A 20,881-nucleotide genomic window follows, 5' to 3' on the forward strand; every position below is an offset into this window, starting at 1 on the left:
GCTAGCTACCTAAGCATCCTCCTACTCCTTTTCAAGTTAACTTACCTTACTATAAACCCTTATGAAAATAAACACCTTTTACTACACTAACCATAGTTTAACCACACTGACTTATTTGTAGTAATACTGTGGCTGTACAAATGTTAACTTTATCAATCCAACCAAAGAAACATGGTTACTACACTTTTACTATAGTAAAAGCATGGTTCATTTTCATCGGGGTATTTTTGAGTATTATACATAAGTATAAAATACGTTAAACAATAGTTATACTATAAACTTTAAATATTTTAGCTTTCGTTACACACATTGCACATGAACGTCAGAACCAGCCGCCTCACAAACGACCTGCGTTTGGTTGATCTACGACGACAGCCTGCTTCACTCCTCAATTTGGTAGGACACATTGTAAATGTATTTTGGAAAAAACTATGAGGAAAAAAATATGGTAATAGTAAATACAGTTATATTGGACATATAAGAATGAATGAAATGTAAAATGTTTTGTTAACAGTCATTGTGTGCGTAACTAGGCAACCACGTTCTCGTTCACGTTGCATGACGTCATCGAAGTATGTCCCAGAACGTGCATACTCTTTTGCTACACACTCAAAAGTATGTACTTTTTCCTCACAAAAAAAGTACATACTTTTAGGTCGTAGTATAAGTAGGCGAATTGGGACTCAGCCAGTAATCCACCCTGCTGGTGATGAAGGTGTAACAGGTCACTAGAGAGATTCTGTTGACGTAAGGAGAGAGAGAGAGAGAAAAAAAAAAACACTAACACTTGTGAATATATAAAACAATTATTTTATTAATATCTGTGGGGAAAGAAAAAAAAATGAAAGTTTAAGATTCTAAGAGAAAATAAGAAAATGCATAAAATAAAATAATAAAACTCATTTAGAAAAGTTATCCAATTTAGCAAGACAAAGATTGGTTCAATTCAACGAGTGGGAGTTAGCCCCGCCTTAATAGATGGACTCAGGGCAAGGGTGATGAAACACTTTTTGCGAGACATTGAAGCGGCTAGTTCAAGTTAGAGAAGCTGCTGGTGCGATCCTAAAGAAAGAAAACAAGAGAATTAGAACGAACAAACCAAGAATTAAATCAGAGAAACAATAGAGAGACTTTTAGATTAAAGTGCGGATTGAGTTTCATCGGTCAAACGTTACGAGTGAAAGTGTTATTGACCGCTACGAAGAGAGTGCATATCCAAAGTTGGGAGTTTTGCCCTTCATAGCCGAGAATTGAGTTATCTTGGTGAGTGTTGTAATTAAATAATTATTTTTGTGTGTAAAATGCTTGATAAATGGTATTAAATTACTAAATTCTGATGTTATTTGCAGTTGTATGTAAAAGAGTTGACCCTTTTTGTTTATAATGGGAAGAGTATTGCATGTATGTGTTGAATAATTAATGTTTCAGAGTTAAAAGTCACCTCGAGTGGTTAATAGAGGTTATTTTAACGAATTTCGTCGTGTATTTGAGCTATGAGTTAATGCGCGATCATGACGCACATGTAATACGGGCAGATGAGGCCTAAAGGGCCGTTCACACCAAGCACGATAACTATAAAGATAACTATAACAACAACTATATTTGCGTCCACACCAACGAACGACAACGGTCTGTTTAATCTAAAGGCCCGTTCACACCAAGCACGATAACTATAAAGATAACGATAAAGATAACTATATATGCGTCCACACCAACGACCGATAACGGTCTTTTTATTCTAAGCACGCGCGCGCCCGCGCTGCAGTTTCAAAGTAGCGAAAATGGATGACCTGCTGCTGCTTTACGTTACAAAAAAATATCAAAAGAAAAACAGGCGCTTTTGGGTACACGATATCCTTAAAAGACGAGAGGAGTTGGGAGAATCCTTCACTCTGATTAGAGAGTTGTCGTCTTTTGAAGACAAATTTTATTCATATTTCCGAATGAATCAACAACATTTTCAAGACATCCTGGACATCGTGAAAGAGGACATCAGCAAGAGCCAAACAAATTTCAGAAATCCGATCAGCGCCAGGGACCGTTTGGCAGTATGTCTTAGGTAGGCTATATAGCCTTCCCTATAGTATATAGCCACTGACTAATTAGGAAATGCTATCCAACAAACTTTTGGGTAAATTTCATAAGTTAGGCTACAAAAAAAAAAGAAAGAAAGATGAGACAAAGGAGCAACATGTTGGCTATTACAGTAATGCTATTTGCACATAGTAGTTTAAAGGATGATAATAATAGTATTAATAATAATAATAATAATAATAATGATAGCAGCCTTATATTAAAAGCAGTAGTAGGCTACGAAGTTCATATAGTTTACCTTTCAGAATGTGCAAAATGTTAGTAATTTTAGCAAAATAATAAGAAATATTAAAATATAAAGTTTTTAGCACCAGTCTGATTAAAGTGTTTCACATAACAGATGTTTGTATATATATAAAACAGTTTAATCAGACTGGTGATTTAATCAGACTGGTGACATAAAATGCATTTTTACTATATATATATATATATATAAAAAGATATATCCACAAGACAAAATTATAGCTTGATATTCAAAAGTTGATATTGATACTTGATACCGTGTCATGCGTTATGTGGATGATAGTTTTTGTGATGGTTTTTTTTTTTCATGAGTCTCTTGTTTGTCATGATCAGTTACTGCAATGTTCTTCAGAAAATTTTCCCAGGTCCTGCACAGTCTTTGGTTTTCCAGCCTCTTCTGCATATTTGAACCCGCAATTACATGATTTTGAGATCTTTTCACACTGATGACAATTGAGGGACCCATACAATTGCAAAGGGTGAAAACATTCACTGATGCTTTAAAAAAAGCTATAATTTTGTGTTGTGGACTATATGTTGTGTGAAACAGTTTCACCAGAGTAGTAAATAAAATGCAAAATTTATTATCCTCTCATTTTGCTAAAATTATTAATATTTTGCAGATTATTTAAGGTGTATGTAAACATTTGACCAACAACTTCAGTTCATAAATTGCCATTGTTTTGTTTTTTAGATACTTAGCTACAGGAGATTCATACAAAACAATATACCTAAACTATCGTCTTGGAAAATCAACTGTAGCAACAATAATCCCGGAGGTGTGTGACACAATTTGGCAAAAACTGCAGCCTCAGTACATGCCCATACCAAATGAAGAGGCTTGGACAAAAATTGCAGATGGATTTCAGGAGAGATGGCAGTTCCCAAACTGCATTGGAGCTCTGGATGGAAAGCATGTGGTCATCCAGGCGCCATCAAACTCTGGATCCACCTTTTATAATTACAAAGGTGGTTTCTCTATTGTTTTGATGGCCCTGGTTGACCACAGGTATTGCTTTACTATAATAGATGTTGGTGGCCATGGCTCCAACAGTGATGGGGGCATCTTTGCTCAAAGTGCTTTAGGGAAAGCAATAAAAAGTGACAATTTGGCAATCCCTCAACCAAGACCACTGCCTGGATTCTCACAACCAATACCCCATGTGATTGTGGCTGATGCAGCCTTCCCACTGTCACAGAATGTAATGCGCCCCTTCCCTGGAAAGGACCTAGACGAGGCTAGACGAATTTATAATTATAGGCTATCAAGGGCCAGGAGGGTGGTGGAGAACTCATTCGGGATCCTTGCATCCAAGTGGGAGGTGTACCAAAGGAGGATCAAGCTGCAGCCCCAAAATGTGGACAAAGTTATAAAGGCCACTTGTGTCCTGCATAACTACATAATCAAAACCACAGACCCATCAAATCAACACCAAGCACCAGAGTGTTTGGCAGAATCCAGTAGCAGTGGAGCTGTACAGAATCTACAGCAGTGTGGAAATCATCCATCAAAGGAAGCATTTCTGATAAGGGAGGCCTACAAGGACTATTTTATGTCCACTACTGGAGCAGTCCCATGGCAGCAGAATGCTTGCTTTGGAGTGGCTCAATAGGGAATTGAACTGCAGTTAGCAGTAGCACAACTATGTCATTCTATTTTGTTCATGATATTTACGAAGTAATTTAAAAACACAATGTACTCAACACTACAATATTATTTGACTAGAATGACTTAAAAAAGCTTACGACATTAATTGACTCATTTATTCCTTAAACAATCACAACATTTAAAGACATTTTATCTGCACATTTTAAAGTTGAGTTGTAACAGTATGTGGAAGACTATAAATATGTGTACTCGAATTCACTGGCTGAAGAGGATCCACTAGCTTCATACATTGACTCCATTTCTGCCATATGGACTAGCTCATGAATCTTAAATTTTAGCTTAGCTTTTGTGTGATCTGGCATCTTTCTCATGGAGGTAGCCATTGACTTAAAAAATGCATCTAGCTCATCCTCCTGATGCTGTTTCCTGCTACCCAAATACTCCATTATTGCAGCATCAACTGCAGATGGAGCACAAATGCCACTTCTTTTGGGTGCAGAATTGGATTTATTCCCTGGTTCTGCCCTCTTCTGCCCTTTCGACTCTAGCTGTCTCTCATCTGCATCCTTTTCCTCCTCTGCTTCATCTGGTAGATTACTGGATGTTCTATTAAAACAATTTTATGTGGCCTGCATTAGAATTCATATGAGATTTTAAAATAGTTAGATAATAAATTAACTCATTATGAGTGTAAAGCAAAAGTAAAGTTCTGATTATTGATAATTAACTTACTCCCTGAACTGAAGGTGTGGAATCATAAATTCCAGGATCCCTGCATATTTGTACGGCTTCTGAAATTTAGCTGGGTCTCCGCTTTTGGTGGCTGCTTTTTTTCTACTTAGGTGATAGGCATCTCGGATGTTAATCCACTTCTTCCTAGCACTATCCCCTATAAATAAATAATATATATATATATATATATATATATATATATATATATATATATATATATATATATATATACACACACACACACACAGACACACACACACACACATTTTGAACATAAAATGAGAAAAACGTACTACAATAGCTTAATGATATTGACTGATGTTATAGATTACATTTTATTATAATTGTTGTTTACAACATGACCATGTCATTGAATATGTTTTTGCTGTTCTTATTGCATTTACACGTCTTTTCCAGCAGATGTCCTCAGCCAGCATGCTATGTTCCGAGCGCATCTAAACAGTGAATCTAGCAAGTCTAGTGTAATCGGTCTAATCTAACAGTGAATTTAGCTGACGAAGTCAATGATGGGATAAAAACATCGCCTAGTCAACACCTTATGTATACAACGCCTTTTCACTGCAACTTCAGCAATGTTGTCAAAACTAGCGCTGGATAGCCTAACGTTACCTGAGGTAATTTTATTACACTATATGCTAAACTGCATAATATCTCATCGTTAATACTTCTCACCATTTATTCCCAGGATACGACCGATTGCTTTCCATATATCCGTCTTTTTTAACGTATCCTTGAAAAGGGGGTTTGACTTGTCAAAGAGTGGAGGATTATTTTGTACCTCGACGATTAACTTCTCTGCAATGTCATCTGCCATTTTAAATGCGCGAGACCTTTAAATTAGCATGGATTCTGATTGGCTGTCAGTGTTTTATCGTTCGACAGCTGGAAAAAAAATCGTTCTGAAAGTGATCCCAACGATATCGTTCCTCATATCTTTATCGTTATAGTTGTGGTGTGAACACTGTTATTCTTTAATATGGAGAACGATTTTTAGAACTATATCTTTATCGTTATCTTTATAGTTATCGTGCTTGGTGTGAACGGGCCTTATGGTGCGCTCTGCGGTTTCAAAGCGTGTACAACGTCATTGAATATGTTTTAGCTGTTTTTTTTTCTGTGTTTATTTCCTTGTTGCATTTACACGGCTTTAACCAGCAGACGTCCTCAGCATCCTATGTTTTGAGTAAAGCTAGTGTAATCAATCTAATAATCTAACTGTGAACTTAGCTGACATTGTCAATATAGTGAAATAATAACACTTGGTCTTTTTCACTGCAACTTCAAAGGCAGCAAGACCGTGTTGTCGAAACGAGCGCTGGATACCTGAGGTAATACTTCTCACCATTTATTCAGAGGCTATGAACGATTGTTTTCCATTTCCTTTTTCTTGAAAAGGCGCTTGACTTGTCAAACAGTGGTGGATTTTTCTGGACCTCGGCGATTAACTTCTCCGCAATGTCGTCTGAAATTTTAAATGCGTGAGACCTTTGTTTAAATTCAAGTGGATTCTGATTGGCTGTCAGAGTTTTATCGTTCAACAGCTGGAAAAAAATCGTTCCGAAAGTGATCCCAACGATATCGTTCCTCATATCTTTATCGTTATAGTTGTGGTGTGAACTCTATTCTTTAATATGGAGAACGATTTTTAGAACTATATCTTTATCGTTGTCTTTATAGTTATCGTCCTTGGTGTGAACGGGCCTTTAGTGCGTCATCGGAAAAATAGCTCTTTGCACATACAAACTATATGTGCTAAAGTAAGACGGAATTGCAGTAAAAGGAAAAAAATGTTGCATGTTGTTTATATGCAGACTAACTGCTCTAATGATGTATATTTTTTTTGAAAGGAATGTCTAATTGTATTTTTGGCCATGTCTTTGTAAGGTTGGGTCTTTTCTTTCTTTCCTTTTTCGCTTTTTTTTTCTTGTTATTTTCTTCTTCTTTTCTACTCTTTGTCATTTCTGAGTCGGATGCTAAACATTTCATGGACACCGGACGATTTTGAAGGAGAATTGTATGTGAATTGTCCCTGCTTGCTTCACATCGGGAAAAAAAACGTTGCGAGCGGGAACTGGCGAGCCATTTGCCCATATAAGGAAGGACCGAGCTTGTGAATCAAGGAACGAACGGAGTGGTATGATTGTGCACACATCTGAATTGAACTGTGTTAATCCGAGATACATTGCGGAAGAAGGATCTCGTGAGAGCGGCATTCGAACTGGAACTGAGAATTAGTGTGTATATAAATTATATACATATATATATATATATAAAAAAAAGAGGAATCTGAATTGTATTGAATTTGAGACTGCTAATTAAGCAGTACATTTTGACCTGTGATTTTATTTTCTCTACTGTTATCTTTTTTTTTCCCTTTCAAATTCCATTGTATTTCATTTCAATTCATTTTGATTTTTTATTTTATTTTTATTTATTTTTTCTTGGAGAAAGAGAGTAAAAGGTATTCTTAAAGGGTCAATTAAATTTATTAGCTTGAAACTAAATAGGTAGTAAAAAAGAGAGAAACAATAATAATTATAAACTAAATAGGAAATATAAATTAGGGTTATATTAAGGTTACATTTATTTGTTCCACGGCAAATCCTTGCTGTTCTCCTGGTCATTATATATTATATATTTTTTTTTTTCTCTTTCCCCACTGTGTGATGTGATGTTTAAAAATTTCACTGCTTTAATGTTTAATTCCTTAATACATCATCCCAAATTTTCTAACGCAAGGAGTGCTTGTCATAAATTCTTTATCCCCTTGCTGTTAACGCAGTCTCTTGAGCGATTCTGGTCTTCTGGTCACTGGTCCAAATTTTGAAGCGGTGCACTTCACGCTCATTTGCATATTTCGCTGTTTGTAAGTGAGGGTTGCACTGTCGCTGCGACGCAGGTTACAAAAGCATGCACAAGTTTCTCTAAGTCTTGTCTGGAAACAAAGCATCTAATTCTTGCAATATTTTTCAGATGATAGTATGCTGATTTAGTTATTGCTTTGACATGACTACTGAAACTAAGGTCTGACTCTAGTGTCACACCAAGATTCCTGACTTGATTTTTAGTTGTTTGACCCCTAGAGTGAAGGTATGCGTTCACCTTGAGAACTTCATCTTTGTTTCCAAACGCAATGACTTCAGTTTTGTCTTTGTTTAATTGAAGAAAGTTTTGACACATCCAACTGTTTACATCATCAATGCACTGGCACAGGGAGTCAATGGGGCTGTAATCGTTAGGCGATAGGTATAAGTAGATCTGTGTGTCGTCTGCATAGCTGTGGTAAGCAATTTGGTTCTTTCTCATTATTTGGCTCATTGGGAGCATATACAGGTTGAACAGGAGTGGCGCAAGAATTGAGCCTTGAGGGACTCCGCATGTCATGGATGTCCACTCAGACTTATGGTCTCCTATACTCACATAATAACCTCTCCCATCTAAGTATGACCTGAACCATTTTAGGACTATCCCAGAAAGCCCCACCCAGTTTTCCAGTCTGTCCAGAAGTATGTTGTGATCGACAGTGTCAAATGCAGCACTGAGGTCGAGTAGCACCAGCACTGATAATTTACCTGAATCAGTATTTAAGTGAATATCGTTTATTATCTTTATGAGCGCTGTCTCTGTGCTGTGGTGCGGTCGGAAACCAGATTGAAAATTGTCAAAGTATCCATTCGAGCATAAGAATTTGTTCAGCTGATTGAAGACAACTTTTTTAATGATCTTGCCTATGAAAGGAAGATTTGAGATCGGTCTATAGTTGCTTAATATGGTCTTATCTAGATTGCTCTTTTTCAGGAGGGGCTTGACAACTGCAGTTTTCAGGGAGTTTGGAAAACTCCCAGAGAGAAGTGAGGCATTTACCACTTCTAGAATATCTGCTTCTAAACTGTTTAACACACTTTTGAAAAAAGATGTGGGAAGTGTGTCAAGGGCGCATGTTGATGTTTTAAGGTGCTGTATGGTTTCTTCCAAAATTTTGCCATCAATTTCTTTGAAATCAGACAAAGTTACTACTTTCTCAGGTGGTCTGATCTGTCTGACCCCAGCGCAACTCAAGGATGGGCTGATCACCTTTCTGATATTATTGATTTTCTCAGAGAAGAAAGAAGCAAACTCACTGCACTTGCTGTCTGAGAGCATTTCACTGGGAATCTGGCTTGGGGGGTTTGTCAGTCTCTCTACAGTAGCAAAAAGAGTGCGTGTGTTGTTTAAATTGCTGTTTATAATATTTGAGAAGAAAGTCTGTCTAGCTTTGCCTAGTTCCATATTGAAAGCATGACGGCTGTCTTTGTAGATGTTATAATGGACTACAAGTTTATCTTATACACATACACACACACTGAACAAAATTATGATGATGATGATGATGCATTTTATTTGTAATGCGCTTTTTTCCAACCCAAAGCGCTACACAGTATAGTAAACATAATATAAGATAATTAAACAATAATTAAAACAGAAAAATCAGACAAAAAATATATAAATAAGATACACTTCAAAGACAGTAAGCATTTTTAAAAAGATGGGTCTTTAGAGACCTCTTAAAGCAGTCCAGAGTTGGGGAATTTTTAATCGCAAATGGAAGTTTATTCCACAACCGTGGGGCGGTAACCGTAAAGGAGCGACCACCCATCGACTTTAATTTGAATGTGGGCTGCTGTAGAGTAGAAGAGTCAGACGAGCGGAGAGAACGATTTGGAATATAAGGAACAACTAGATCGCAAAGGTATTCCGGTGCTATCCCATGAATGGCTTTATATGTTAAAATCAAGATTTTAAAATCGATACATGCTGTTACTGGAAGCCAATGGAGTTCATAAAATAACACCTACATTTCGCACCTCTAATGCTGGGGCCAGTAAATCAGAATCAGTGATCAGATTTTGACAGTTAAACTTGTGCAAGGCTGACGGCATACCAACAAGTAGAAATTCTGTTTTTGATTCATTAAGTTTAAGATAATTGGCATGCATCCATAACTTAATTTCTTCCATACATGCACTCAGAGCTGTGATTGCAAGATTAGGATCCGGGAGTGTGTTAACATAGATCTGCGTGTCATCAGCGTAACAATGAAACCCCAGACCGTATTTTCTGATAATGTCACCAAGTGGGAGCATATAAATACAGAACAAAGTCGGCCCTAGCACTGACCCCTGCGGGACACCCTGCTGAACTAATGTGGCCTCAGATTTATGTTTCCCCATGCAAACATACTGAAAACGATCTGCTAAATAGGACTCAAACCATTTGAACACAACACCAGAGATGCCTAACAACACACGCAACCTGTTAAGAAGGATAATATGACATATTGTGTCAAAAGCTGCGCTAATGTCTAGCAAGACTAGAATGCTGCAAGCACCAGTGTCAGCGGAAACAAGTAGGTCGTTGGTAACCCTTACAAGTGCAGTCTCAGTGCTGTGTCCAGATCTGAAACCAGATTGAAACGGTTCCAATAAGTTGTTATTGGACAGATATTGCTGTAACTGACCAACAACAACTCGTTCGAGAATCTTCTAGAATCCACAAAGGGCAGGTTCGCAATAGGCCTGTAGTTAGCTAGATTTTGAACATCACAACCTGTTTTTTTCAGAACAGGTGTGATAGCGGCCACCTTAAGGGCTGGTGGAACCTGGCCAGTGGCTAAGGAGTTGTTAATAATTACAGTGATGGAAGGGCAGACATGTGGTAAACACTTTTTTAGAACCTCAGTAGGCAAGGGGTCAAGAAAGCACGTGGATGAACTCATAGTCATGATCAATTTAAAAACATTGTCTACGTTGACAGTAGTAAAGTTCGAAAGGGCAGTAGAAGGTGAGTTTTTTTAGTAAGACTCACTAGTCAGCAAAGGAGAGTCAAAGGAGATGGAGCTATACATACTCAGAACTTTATCTGTAAAATATTTGTTAAAATTATTACACATCTCATCAGAAGGACAGACAGTTTTCTTTTGAGATTTGAGAAGGCTATCAATTGTCTTAAATAACGTCCTAGGATTAGCAGCACCTTTATTAATAACATGAGAGTAATATGCCTCTCTGCTAGTCTTCAAAGCAAGATGATACTGCAGCTGGTGTTCTTCAAACATTAATTTGTGAACGGTGAGGCCTGATTTTTTTATACAACCGCTCAATCTTCCTTCCTTCAACTTTAAGTGCACGCAGATCATTTGTGTACCAGGGAGACGACTTGGAAAAAGATACAACTCGTTCTTTCACTGGTGCAACAACTGAACAAAATTATAAACGCAACACTTGATTTTCTGCCCCCATTCTTCATGAGCTGTTTTATGTCTTCTCCGCACACAAATCCTCTTATCTCGCTGAATTATTGTCTCCTAAAAGAAATAATCAATTCTGAACTGCTGAAACGAGTCGTCAGTAATTCCAGTCTCACTTCCTGTTACAAACCTACATAACAATGTTACAAATTTCCATAATGTCAACATATGGTCTTCATTGGCTGCCGGCGAAAAATGTCTACTTTGCCCCTCAAACACTTGTAGCGGAGAATTGAAGAGTTTGGTTTGTGTGTCGACATGTCGAAAAGCAAATCCACTTTGCTGCAATTTAAAAGGATTCGCACTCGAATTGATACGGTAAAACCGACGCCATCGTCACTGTTTATATCACTGTGTATCAAGTGCTGAGGAACAGCTCATATTCAGATATGGTAATGGCCGTTTGGTTTCCGACATGCACTTTAAGTGGTCGACCAATCACAACAGACTGAGCCATCTGACCAATCAGAGCAGAGATGACCAATCACAACAGACTGGGCCATCTGACCAATCAGAGTAGAGTAGACCAATCAACAGACTGGGCCATCTGACCAATCAGAACAGAGTAGACCAATCACAATAGACTGAACCATCTGACCAATCAGAACAGAGTAGGACCAATCACAATAGACTGGGCCATCTGACCAATCAGAGCAGAGAAGTCCAATCACAACAGACTGGGCCATCTGACCAATCAGAGCAGAGTAGACCAATCACAACAGACTGGGCTGTCGGACCAATCAGAGCAGAGTAGTCTCATGGAAAGGCGGGGTTTAGAGAGACTAAGGCTGTTTCTCAATTCCAAGAACGCAGAGAATGGACTTGTGTTCTCGTGGAGACCGGTCTTGCCAAGCTTCCTTGGAAGAACGAACTCGGAACCGGCCGCAATGACTTCTGGGACACCAGGCGAGTACTAGCTCAAGTCTGCATTCGATGCATCCTCGGTATCAAGAACACATCCGGGTTCTTTCATGCGTCCTCTGTACTTGCGTTCTTGAGAATTGGGTCTGAACTTCGACGGTTAATGATGACGTAAAACGAGAACACAAGGACGCAAGATCGCTGAAGAACGCATATTGAGAAACACCCTAAATCTTTGAACGAACCGTTTCAGACTCTTTGAGAAATGAGGCGATGTGCAATGTATATTATTAGAAAATTCAAGTATTGATACATGCAAACCTGTTGTAGGAGAAAACTAGGAACCTTTAATATAGCATAATAGGGGCACTTTAATAAAAACTATATTTAAAAATAAAACTAATTTCATACCCAGCACAGTGTCCTTGGGCAGAGAGAGAGTGGTGCTAGACTCGGCCTCGGACTCCATGGATTGCTCCATAATGTTTTCCCTGCGCAGGAAAAGACAGAAGCTGCTGTGAGAGTCTGAAAGAGGTGCATGATGGGAGTCACAACAGAATGAAATGCTCACTCAGACTGTTCCAGGTCAGAAGCCACCAGTATATTCTTCTCCTCATCGCCAGATGAAGTCTGACCCGCGGTGTCAGGGGTCGTAACCACCACCACCTCCTCCATGTGGACGTTCACCTCAGAGGACGAGGCCATGAGGTCATCAGCATCTGACAGCTGTCAATCAGCATCTGATGGGTGTGGAAAGGAAAATGCCCTTTTTAATTAGTATTGTGGAGAAATTATGGTTTAAACATAGTACTTTCATATACAGCATATAACAACTCATTTGAATACAAAGGTAATGTAGTAATCATTCAGTAATGATTTCTACATTACTATACCTTTGTATTCAAATGAGTTGTAAAAACACCATGGTAAATGGTAATACCATGGTATAGTTTGTTGGTGTAATCAGTAATTACATTTATTAACAATGATTAATTATAATAATCCTGTTCATAGGCTTGAACTAACAGATTAAATATGTTTTGAGGTTTATCGCTCTGTTTACGCTTCGCCCAAATTGACCTAATTAAATACGAAAAAAACAGCGATAAATACGTGTGAATGCAGAGAAAAATGTGCAAATCAAATAATAATGTATAAATCGAAACGTTACCCGCAAGAGTTTGAATCCGTTTGTGTTTAGGAAGCGCTGGATAGACAGACTCTACTGCGCATGCGCTCCGATGACGTCACGGGGCGTGGAAAACAATAGAAATCAAAGTGGATAGATGGAAGTTTGCGTGAATCCGGAGTGATAAAATGGGCGGGGTTAGTTGAAACAATTCCTTTAGTTAAAATAGCTACTTTGTATTTAATCTAATAGCTATTAAACCTTCTCAGTATCATTATTCGCTTTTAATTCATTGTCCAGCGCCAAAGAAGCACAGTTACTTTTCTGAGGATTCGGCTTTATGGGCCTCCATGCGCCGCCTTGTGGAAAGTTCATAGTAAGCTGGTCTCATAGTAAACAAGTATCCGTAAGTAAAGAACATTTGAAAAAAAAATTTAAATAAAATATACAAAAGCTGAATTCTATTTTGCATACAACTCTTGCTGGTTTACTGACCAGCTTTATTTATTTTACTTTTTCCATTTCCATTTCACAGATGCTTTTATCCAAAGCGACTTACATTGCATTCATTTTCATCACTATAAATGCTCTCCCACTGAGAATCGAGCCCATGACCTTTGTGTTGGATGGGCTACAGCTACAGCTTTTTCACCATTTTGTTCCTTTAAATATGGATTATTTTATGCATGATTGAATGCTTTGTGTATCCGAAAGCTAAGCTAGTTGTGCATCCATAGAACAGTTAGCTGTATATTTTTTGCATATATGTTCTGGGTCACAGAAAACATAAATCAACATGGTTTATTATATAATTTATTTCTGAATAAATATATATATCTATAAAATACTGGTAATGAAACTTGTACAAACATGTTTGAATTAAAAGAACAGACAATCAAGTTGAGTATTAGACAGACTGAATGCTCTTCAATCATCACTGATTATTGGGAGGCAACATAAATGGGCCAAAATATTATATTTATTTGTTGAGTAGCATTGGCCAGTTTCAGGATTTGTCACATGCAGTGTTGGAAATTTGATAAGGTTTGCAGGTGCTGCATGTCAGTGGATAATAGGAGAACATACACGATGTTTCTTCTCTGCTTTCTGTAAGATGCATTTGTAACGGACATAGTAAGAGCTGTGTGTGTGTAAACCTCACTCCCATCCGGGTCACGGCACCACATGCAACTGGTCATGCTCAGCGGTCAATCTGCATAAAGAGACAAAAAATCATTAATGAGCTTAAGAAAACATTTCTTAATATTTTTTAAAAGGCAAAACCATATAACCAATTTAAATGGTTTAAAAGACTGTATCATGGTGGTGTCAATGATTTTATTGCCATAACAAAATACGACATGTAAGACGTACAGTACAGTTTGACCTTTAAACACTTCATAAATTGCAAATTACACTAATGGCTCACTCTATTCCTAAAGGTGTAGATTAAGGCCAGATAAAGGCCATTTCGTGTGGACACTTAACCAATGAAATAATAACAACTAATTCTGAGGATTAATCTGGATTCTCAGACTGAAGATGAGATGGAGACATGTTATTAAAAAGCATTCAATGCAATACAAATTAACGGATAAATAAGTTATAAATTAATAATTTCTAAATGATAATAATAATAATAACAACACAGTAAAAAACTTTTATTGTTTCACGTTTCATGGGTTAGTCTGGAGAAACATGAAACTTAATGAGGATGAGAAATTATTATTTTTATTTTATATGTAGAAATTCTGTCACTAGTTTCATGAAAAACTAAATAGTTAATTCTGTGTGTGTGGTCATGACAGCGGCATAATGTAAATATAGAATTATGATTAAAGCGTATATGTAGGGGATGGTGATAATTTATGACCATTTCCTGCCACAGTTTTTTTTTTACGTTTTCTTTGTATTTTTTGTATTGCAAGCTTTAACAGCATATACAGTAAGTTTACTGCAACATTATTATAGTTCTTAATTTAGTTTTTATTTCTATTTTCAATATGACTTTTTAGTTTAGGTTCGTTTGTTTTGTTTTGTTTTTACTCCTTGAATGTAATTTTTATAATTAATGGATATTATTTAAATAGTATTAATGTTTCTATAGTGTTAACTGACATTTGTACATTTTCAGTTGTATTTCAACAAAGGTGATTTAATCAACATCACATTGTAACATTGATCAAACAACATTACCAAAGTTTCTTTTTGTTAATTTCATGTTTCATGTTGATTCAACAGCAGTGATGTAGAATCAGTCATAATGACATTGCCATTGTTTCAACCTTATTTATGCAAAATTGATTTTGAACCAACATCACTTTGTAATGTTACTCAATGCAATCAGCATTGTTGCAATGATTGCTTGTTGGGCTGTTGTCTGGGTTACTGTCGCTGGTTGTCCTGCATCCTCAATAAACAAAATGCAGCTGCTAGAGTTCTTATCTGGGCTGCGTTTCTCAAAAGCATTGTAGGCCTATTAGATCATAACCATTGCCACCAATCTTGATCAACTTAGTTCATTATTGTAAGGAGGAGAAAATCTAATCACAACACCAATGTTATCATCTCTACACTGGTTACCTATTAAGTCCCGTATCAATTATGAAATATTGCTACTGACCAATAAGGCCCTAAATGATTTATCTCCTGTATTTAACTGATCTTCTATCACCTTACAATCCATCACGCTCTTTAAGATCACAAAACTCTGGGCTTCTGGTAGTACCTAGAATATCTAAGTCCACTAAAGGAGGGAGAGCGTTTTCACATTTGACTCCTAAACTCTGGAATAGCTTTCCTGATAATGTTCAGGACTCAGACTCACTCTCCCAGTTTAAATCTAGATTAAAGATGCATCTCTTTAGCCAAGCATTCACATAATACACCTCATAACCTTATTAGTTATCAGATCAAATGCTCATGATTATCGTTGCTTTAAATGTTATGAACACTACATTTACAACATTGCTAATTTGTTTTCCATTTGTTTTACTGTTTCTACCTCGGGATGCCCACACACCAGCTCTAGTTTGGATCCAGACTCTTATGAAGACTTCAGATGATCATAACACCTGTGAAGAGATATTTCAACACCTGCAAAGACTTCAGATGATGCTAACTGAAATCAAACTGAATCAACATTCACCACTGCTATTTTCCATATATTGTAACCATTATGTTCACAACTTGTACTAATTGCTTTAATGAGATCATTGTTTCTGCCATAAATTAATGCATTATTAGTGCGTGATTTGTATATGTACATTTCTGAAATATGGACATTACATGGAAACAGTCACTTCTGATAACAGTTTGTAATGTTGCCAAAATGCAAAAACAAAATCAATAAAGAATAAAGCTAAATAAAGCTGCTCAAACCAGAAGTTTTGGAGATTTTTTTTTTTTATCATATATATTTTTAACCATTTATTTATATTATGCCTTATAAACACAGTAAGTCTTGCAGGTACTTTCCAAACCAAGTAAATTATATTCAAGCATTTGTTTATATGGCATTTGCTTCAGAGCAATATTTTGTCCTGCTTAAATCTATAGGCAAAAATCAATGCTTGTATACGTATATGTTGAAATGCATTTAATTATAGCTGAATGACATTTGTAGAGCAGTATTATACATCTGGCAATACATCCACAGGACACAAACTAGTGTGAAAGTAAGTTAATGAAATAATAATGTACATATTTGGTATATTATTTGAACATTTACTGTCTTTAAGTATAGATCAGTTTCTGCTGTGTTGAACAGAACATTTTGATTATATCTTTCTTTAAAATGTTGAATCTCTTCTGTCAACTCCTTCTTTGAGCAGTTTCAGTACGTTATATTTAGTTTCACGAGTTCACATCTACATATAATAGTACAATAAGTTTATGCGTATTTGGCGTGCTGTCCGGGGAGAGGGCTCCGAGCTCGGAGTTAGGCCCGAACCCAGAGTACTCCCCCCAGTTGGTAAGTGTAGATGGAACTGGAAGTGAGGAGATGGGGTGGAGAAGGGATGCTGACAAACTTTCAATGAACAGAGATAGGTCTGCTGTGAATTTATACTCTGTCATTGAGTTGATTACTGATTAATCTCCAGCTGTGCATAATTTGGTTAATTATCTGAACCTGCTCCTCCCGAACTTTGTTAATAAAACATCATTTAGTTATATCTTTCTTTGAAAAAAAAAAAAATTCTCTTATGTAAACAACTTTCAGTTTTAGTGTGCTATATTTAGTTTAGTATATGCCACGTTCACTGAAGTGTGGGACATAATCTCATTTCAGCTGTGTATTGTGTATCAGAGTCCTTGTTAATTGTTCCATTAAATGTATTTATTCAGACTCTCAATAGCTTCTTCTTGAGAGTATCTTCTCCATTCATCTGGAATCTTGCCACTTCCCTGAAAGGTTTTTCCACCATAGTACTTTTCCAGATCTTCCTGGAATCTGCACACAAACCACTTCCAGTACGGCAGCTCAGAGAGATCCGGGGTGATACTCCATGCAGAATATTTAGGACCTCCTTTTCTGTATTCCTTCCAGAGGACTGCATCATCTGAGCTATTTAAAAAAGATCGATCACTGGCTACTGCTGATGTGCAGATCTGGATAGCTAGGTTTGTTGTTCCTTTGTAACTCCACCCATTCAGACCAATATTACGATGGAAAGTAACACTATGATCTCCATGATGGTCTTCTATTGTGTTTGTGCAGATCGCAGCACAGAAAGGACACTGAACCCAACAGCAGTCACAGAGGTGACCAGTCAGAAGCTCATCTGGGGTCTCATTTATAAAGCGTGCGTACGCACAAAACGGGGCTGGAAACGTACGTACGCCAGTTCCCACGCAAAGGTTGTGATCTATAAAAAACAAACTTGACGGGAGAATGTGCGCACCTTTAAGCAAACTTTGAGCCGTGCGCACATTCTGGAGACAAAGGGAATTGGCGACACCGATGGTGAGCTGGAGTTGTGTCTTTTTGGTCACTTTTAGACAGAAAATTTAAAGAAAATTAAACATATACAGAAATATAATACAAATATAATTTCACTCACCAAGCCTGTCACTTGAAGCAAATATCCATCCCTTCTTAAATGTCCGCGCAAGCGAGCGCGTTGGGCCGTTTAGTGAAACTGACGCAAATAACAGTTTAAATAAATAAAATAATGATTTCAACTATGTTTTACTTCTGATATAAACATTTAGATTAAATATGCCATTCAAATTAATGGAGTTAAGCACTTAAACATGAAATCATTACTGAGAAGTTACAACATTTTTATATTCAAATTCAATCATTAGAAATATTTGTTGTGGATGCGGTGTTTTTGAACACTTTTCCTCTGGCATGCTGTGTTTTAATGTTTTAACCACAGAGATAATTGCTTATCATGATAATACCAGATTGTCTGAGAAAATAGTTTCGTGCCAATAATGCCCAAGGCCTATCAAAGATTGAGAAAAAACTTTCTCTGAAATGTATTTTACACTATTTGATTTATGTATTCAAAAACAAGGCAAGGATAGGCAACTACTTGATTTTTATTAATGTAATGTGTCTTGTACCGTCAAACGTTATCACGTGGATGAATAATCATATGCAAATGATATGCAGATGAGGATATGCATAGTAAAACTAGGCGTTGTAAGCTCCATATATGGTTATTTCGGGGAGGAGACGCATGTGCGCACAATCTTCCGCTGACTGGGATTTATAAAGTGAATTCTGCGCAGGTTCTGGCGTACGAACGGTTTTATAAATCTGAATATTTTTTTGCGTACGCCATTTTTGGCTTTCGGGCGCACGTACACTTTTAGTAAGGTTCCTACGCACAGTTTTATAAATGAGACCCCAGGTCTGTATGTGTGTCCCAGCTTTACTGGACAAGTTTCTGTGCTGAATTTACTGCGTATGTCAGACATTATAGAAGGAAGTTCTTTCACATCAGAGAGTTGTTGTGTGAAATGACGCAACCACAGATCAGCATCTCCATTGTTCTCTTTAACATGTTTGGTGGATTGATGTGCTGCGTTTGTGATCTTCTGCTCCAGCAGTTTAATGCTGTTTTCCATCTTGGGTCGAACACTATCTTTAAATCTTTCAGTGATGTACAGACTGACTTCTTCTCTGATGAAGTTCTTGAAGTGTTTTCTGGGATCATTAATGTATGTGATGTAAGCTTTGAAATCACGTTTTTCTGCCAGTCTCCTCAAGATGTGTTTCTCCAGGTTTGATCCGTTTCCATTTAGTGATTCACAGTTTGTCTTCATTTCATCCGCTAAAGCTTTGGCAGTTTTTTTGTAGACCGTCTGCTGAATGGGCTCTTTAAGTTTATTACAAACAAATTCACCAAAAACAGCAGCTGATGATGCTCCTTGACAGTATTTCTGGAAAATCCTGTAATACTCTTGACTCTTTCTCTCAAAATAAAGAACAGGATCATTGGCTTCCCTGAACATTTTGTATTGGTCAGTGAATGTCTTGTTTGTTCTGTGACATATGAAAAGTACCAGATCCATGAAGAATTCACTTTTGAACACATATTTCACATCTGGCCCTTCCTCATGCTCTGTTATTCTTGTATTTATGTAATCTACAAGTTGTTGAATGCAGCTGTTGTTGTAGCCCATCTTTGCAATGTTAAATGACTGAATCATTTTATCTGTGTGTTCAGTAATGTCTGTGATTAAAAATCTTATCTGGACTTCATCCTCTTCAGATAAAACAAGACCAATCATCTCTTTACCTCGTTTGAGCATATTTATTAAAGGTCCTGTAAATCGACTGGATTTCTTCAAATGCACATATTCTGAATAGCTTGTCAAACCGATCATATCTTTTTGCTCACTGCTCTCTTTCATACGGTCTAAAGGAAGACTTTCATAGTTCTCACTGAACAGCTTTTTCACATCTCCTAATATGTCAATATCTTTGACTAAAGGAGTGTCTCTGATGATCTCAGCCATCTATTGTTTCCAAAAGGAATCGAATCGTGTTTTCATGCGATTTTCATCATTTGCTTGATCTTTGAATTGTAAAGCAAGTTCTTTGCTCTTTTCAAAGAGTGTGTTTTCATGATATGTCCTCTCAGAATCCATCTTTTTCTTCAGGTGACGCTGCTGAAGAACCCCATCTAATTTCCTCTTAGTTTCCCTCACAATGTTTTCTTGAAAATGTTTGATTTTTACCTCAAAGAATCCTTTCCACTGATTCAGTACATCTCTGTCTTTCTCAAAGAAATCAGACATTGTCATTTTCACTTCTTCACTTTTTGCATACAGTTCTGCTTGAAGATCAGTTTCCTCAACATCATGAATTACATAATGTTCTATTTTGTTGTGAAGCTCGTTTTCAATTTCCAGCATGACACTCCGGAAGCTCCAGGTCCACTTGCTGTATTCAGTCTCTAGTTTCTTGTATGTTGCGATTTCCAGAGTATTTTTGAAGCTGAACACAAATTGTTCATTAAGCAAAGCCTCCCACAGATCTCGAATACGGTCTCTTAGGTGCATCAGCATTATGCCATCTGATTTTGAAGCATGTGTTCGGATAGTTTGCTTCAGTTCTTGAATGTTCTCGCAGTAGTTTGGGTTTGGTGGTGCCATGGGTGGGCTGCCCTCCCAGAGCTGAGCAAAATACTTCACATCATTCTGTACATCAAACTCAATCACATCACTGAATCCTTCTGCATCACAGACTTCCTCTTTAGCAGCGAGTTTTGTCATATCATCCAGTTTCTCCTGCAGTCGTCTCCTTCCCTCCATGTTTTTCTCTCCAGCTGTAATATCTGAGACATTCTGATGCACAAACATGCAGCTGGGTGTCAGTCTGACGTTCTTCATCCTCATGAAGGCCTGAACAACAATCTGAAGAATGTCCTGCATCACATATAGTTTT

General features: G+C 37.2%; 1 protein-coding gene across 2 annotated transcripts; it reads right to left on the bottom strand.

The window, feature by feature from the left end:
- Nucleotides 1-550: 550 nt before the first annotated feature.
- On the bottom strand, nt 551-13,079 carry LOC311302143 (glucocorticoid modulatory element-binding protein 2-like). 2 transcript variants are annotated; one of them, XM_084427786.1, is made up of 5 exons: nt 13,018-13,079; nt 12,418-12,586; nt 12,258-12,337; nt 4,679-4,835; nt 551-4,552 (listed from the first exon to the last, which is right to left on the bottom strand). In XM_084427786.1, exons 2-5 carry the CDS (start codon nt 12,549-12,551, stop codon nt 4,180-4,182), a joined length of 744 nt encoding a protein of 247 aa, XP_084283912.1. In that variant the 5' UTR covers nt 12,552-12,586; nt 13,018-13,079; the 3' UTR covers nt 551-4,179. The 2 variants fall into 2 exon arrangements, with proteins under 2 accessions (XP_084283912.1, XP_084283913.1); XM_084427787.1 differs by lacking the exon at nt 4,679-4,835 and having other exon boundaries at nt 551-1,062; nt 13,018-13,077.
- Between the last annotated feature and the right edge of the window lie 7,802 nt (nt 13,080-20,881).

This window comes from Rutilus rutilus (genome assembly GCF_951802725.1).
Source record: "Rutilus rutilus genome assembly, chromosome: 13".
Classification (NCBI taxonomy): Eukaryota; Metazoa; Chordata; class Actinopteri; order Cypriniformes; family Leuciscidae; genus Rutilus; species Rutilus rutilus.

What these genes read in the sequence shown, in the direction of transcription:
- LOC311302143 (XM_084427786.1), bottom strand. Translation starts at nt 12,551, where the DNA reads ATGGCCTCGTCCTCTGAGGTGAACGTCCACATGGAGGAGGTGGTGGTG. An exon ending in TCTGACCTGGAACAGTCTGA is followed by an intron (nt 12,338 to 12,417) that starts GTGAGCATTTCA and finishes TTTCCTGCGCAG; the next exon opens with GGAAAACATTATGGAGCAAT. An exon ending in GCCCAAGGACACTGTGCTGG is followed by an intron (nt 4,836 to 12,257) that starts GTATGAAATTAG and finishes ATTTATTTATAG; the next exon opens with GGGATAGTGCTAGGAAGAAG.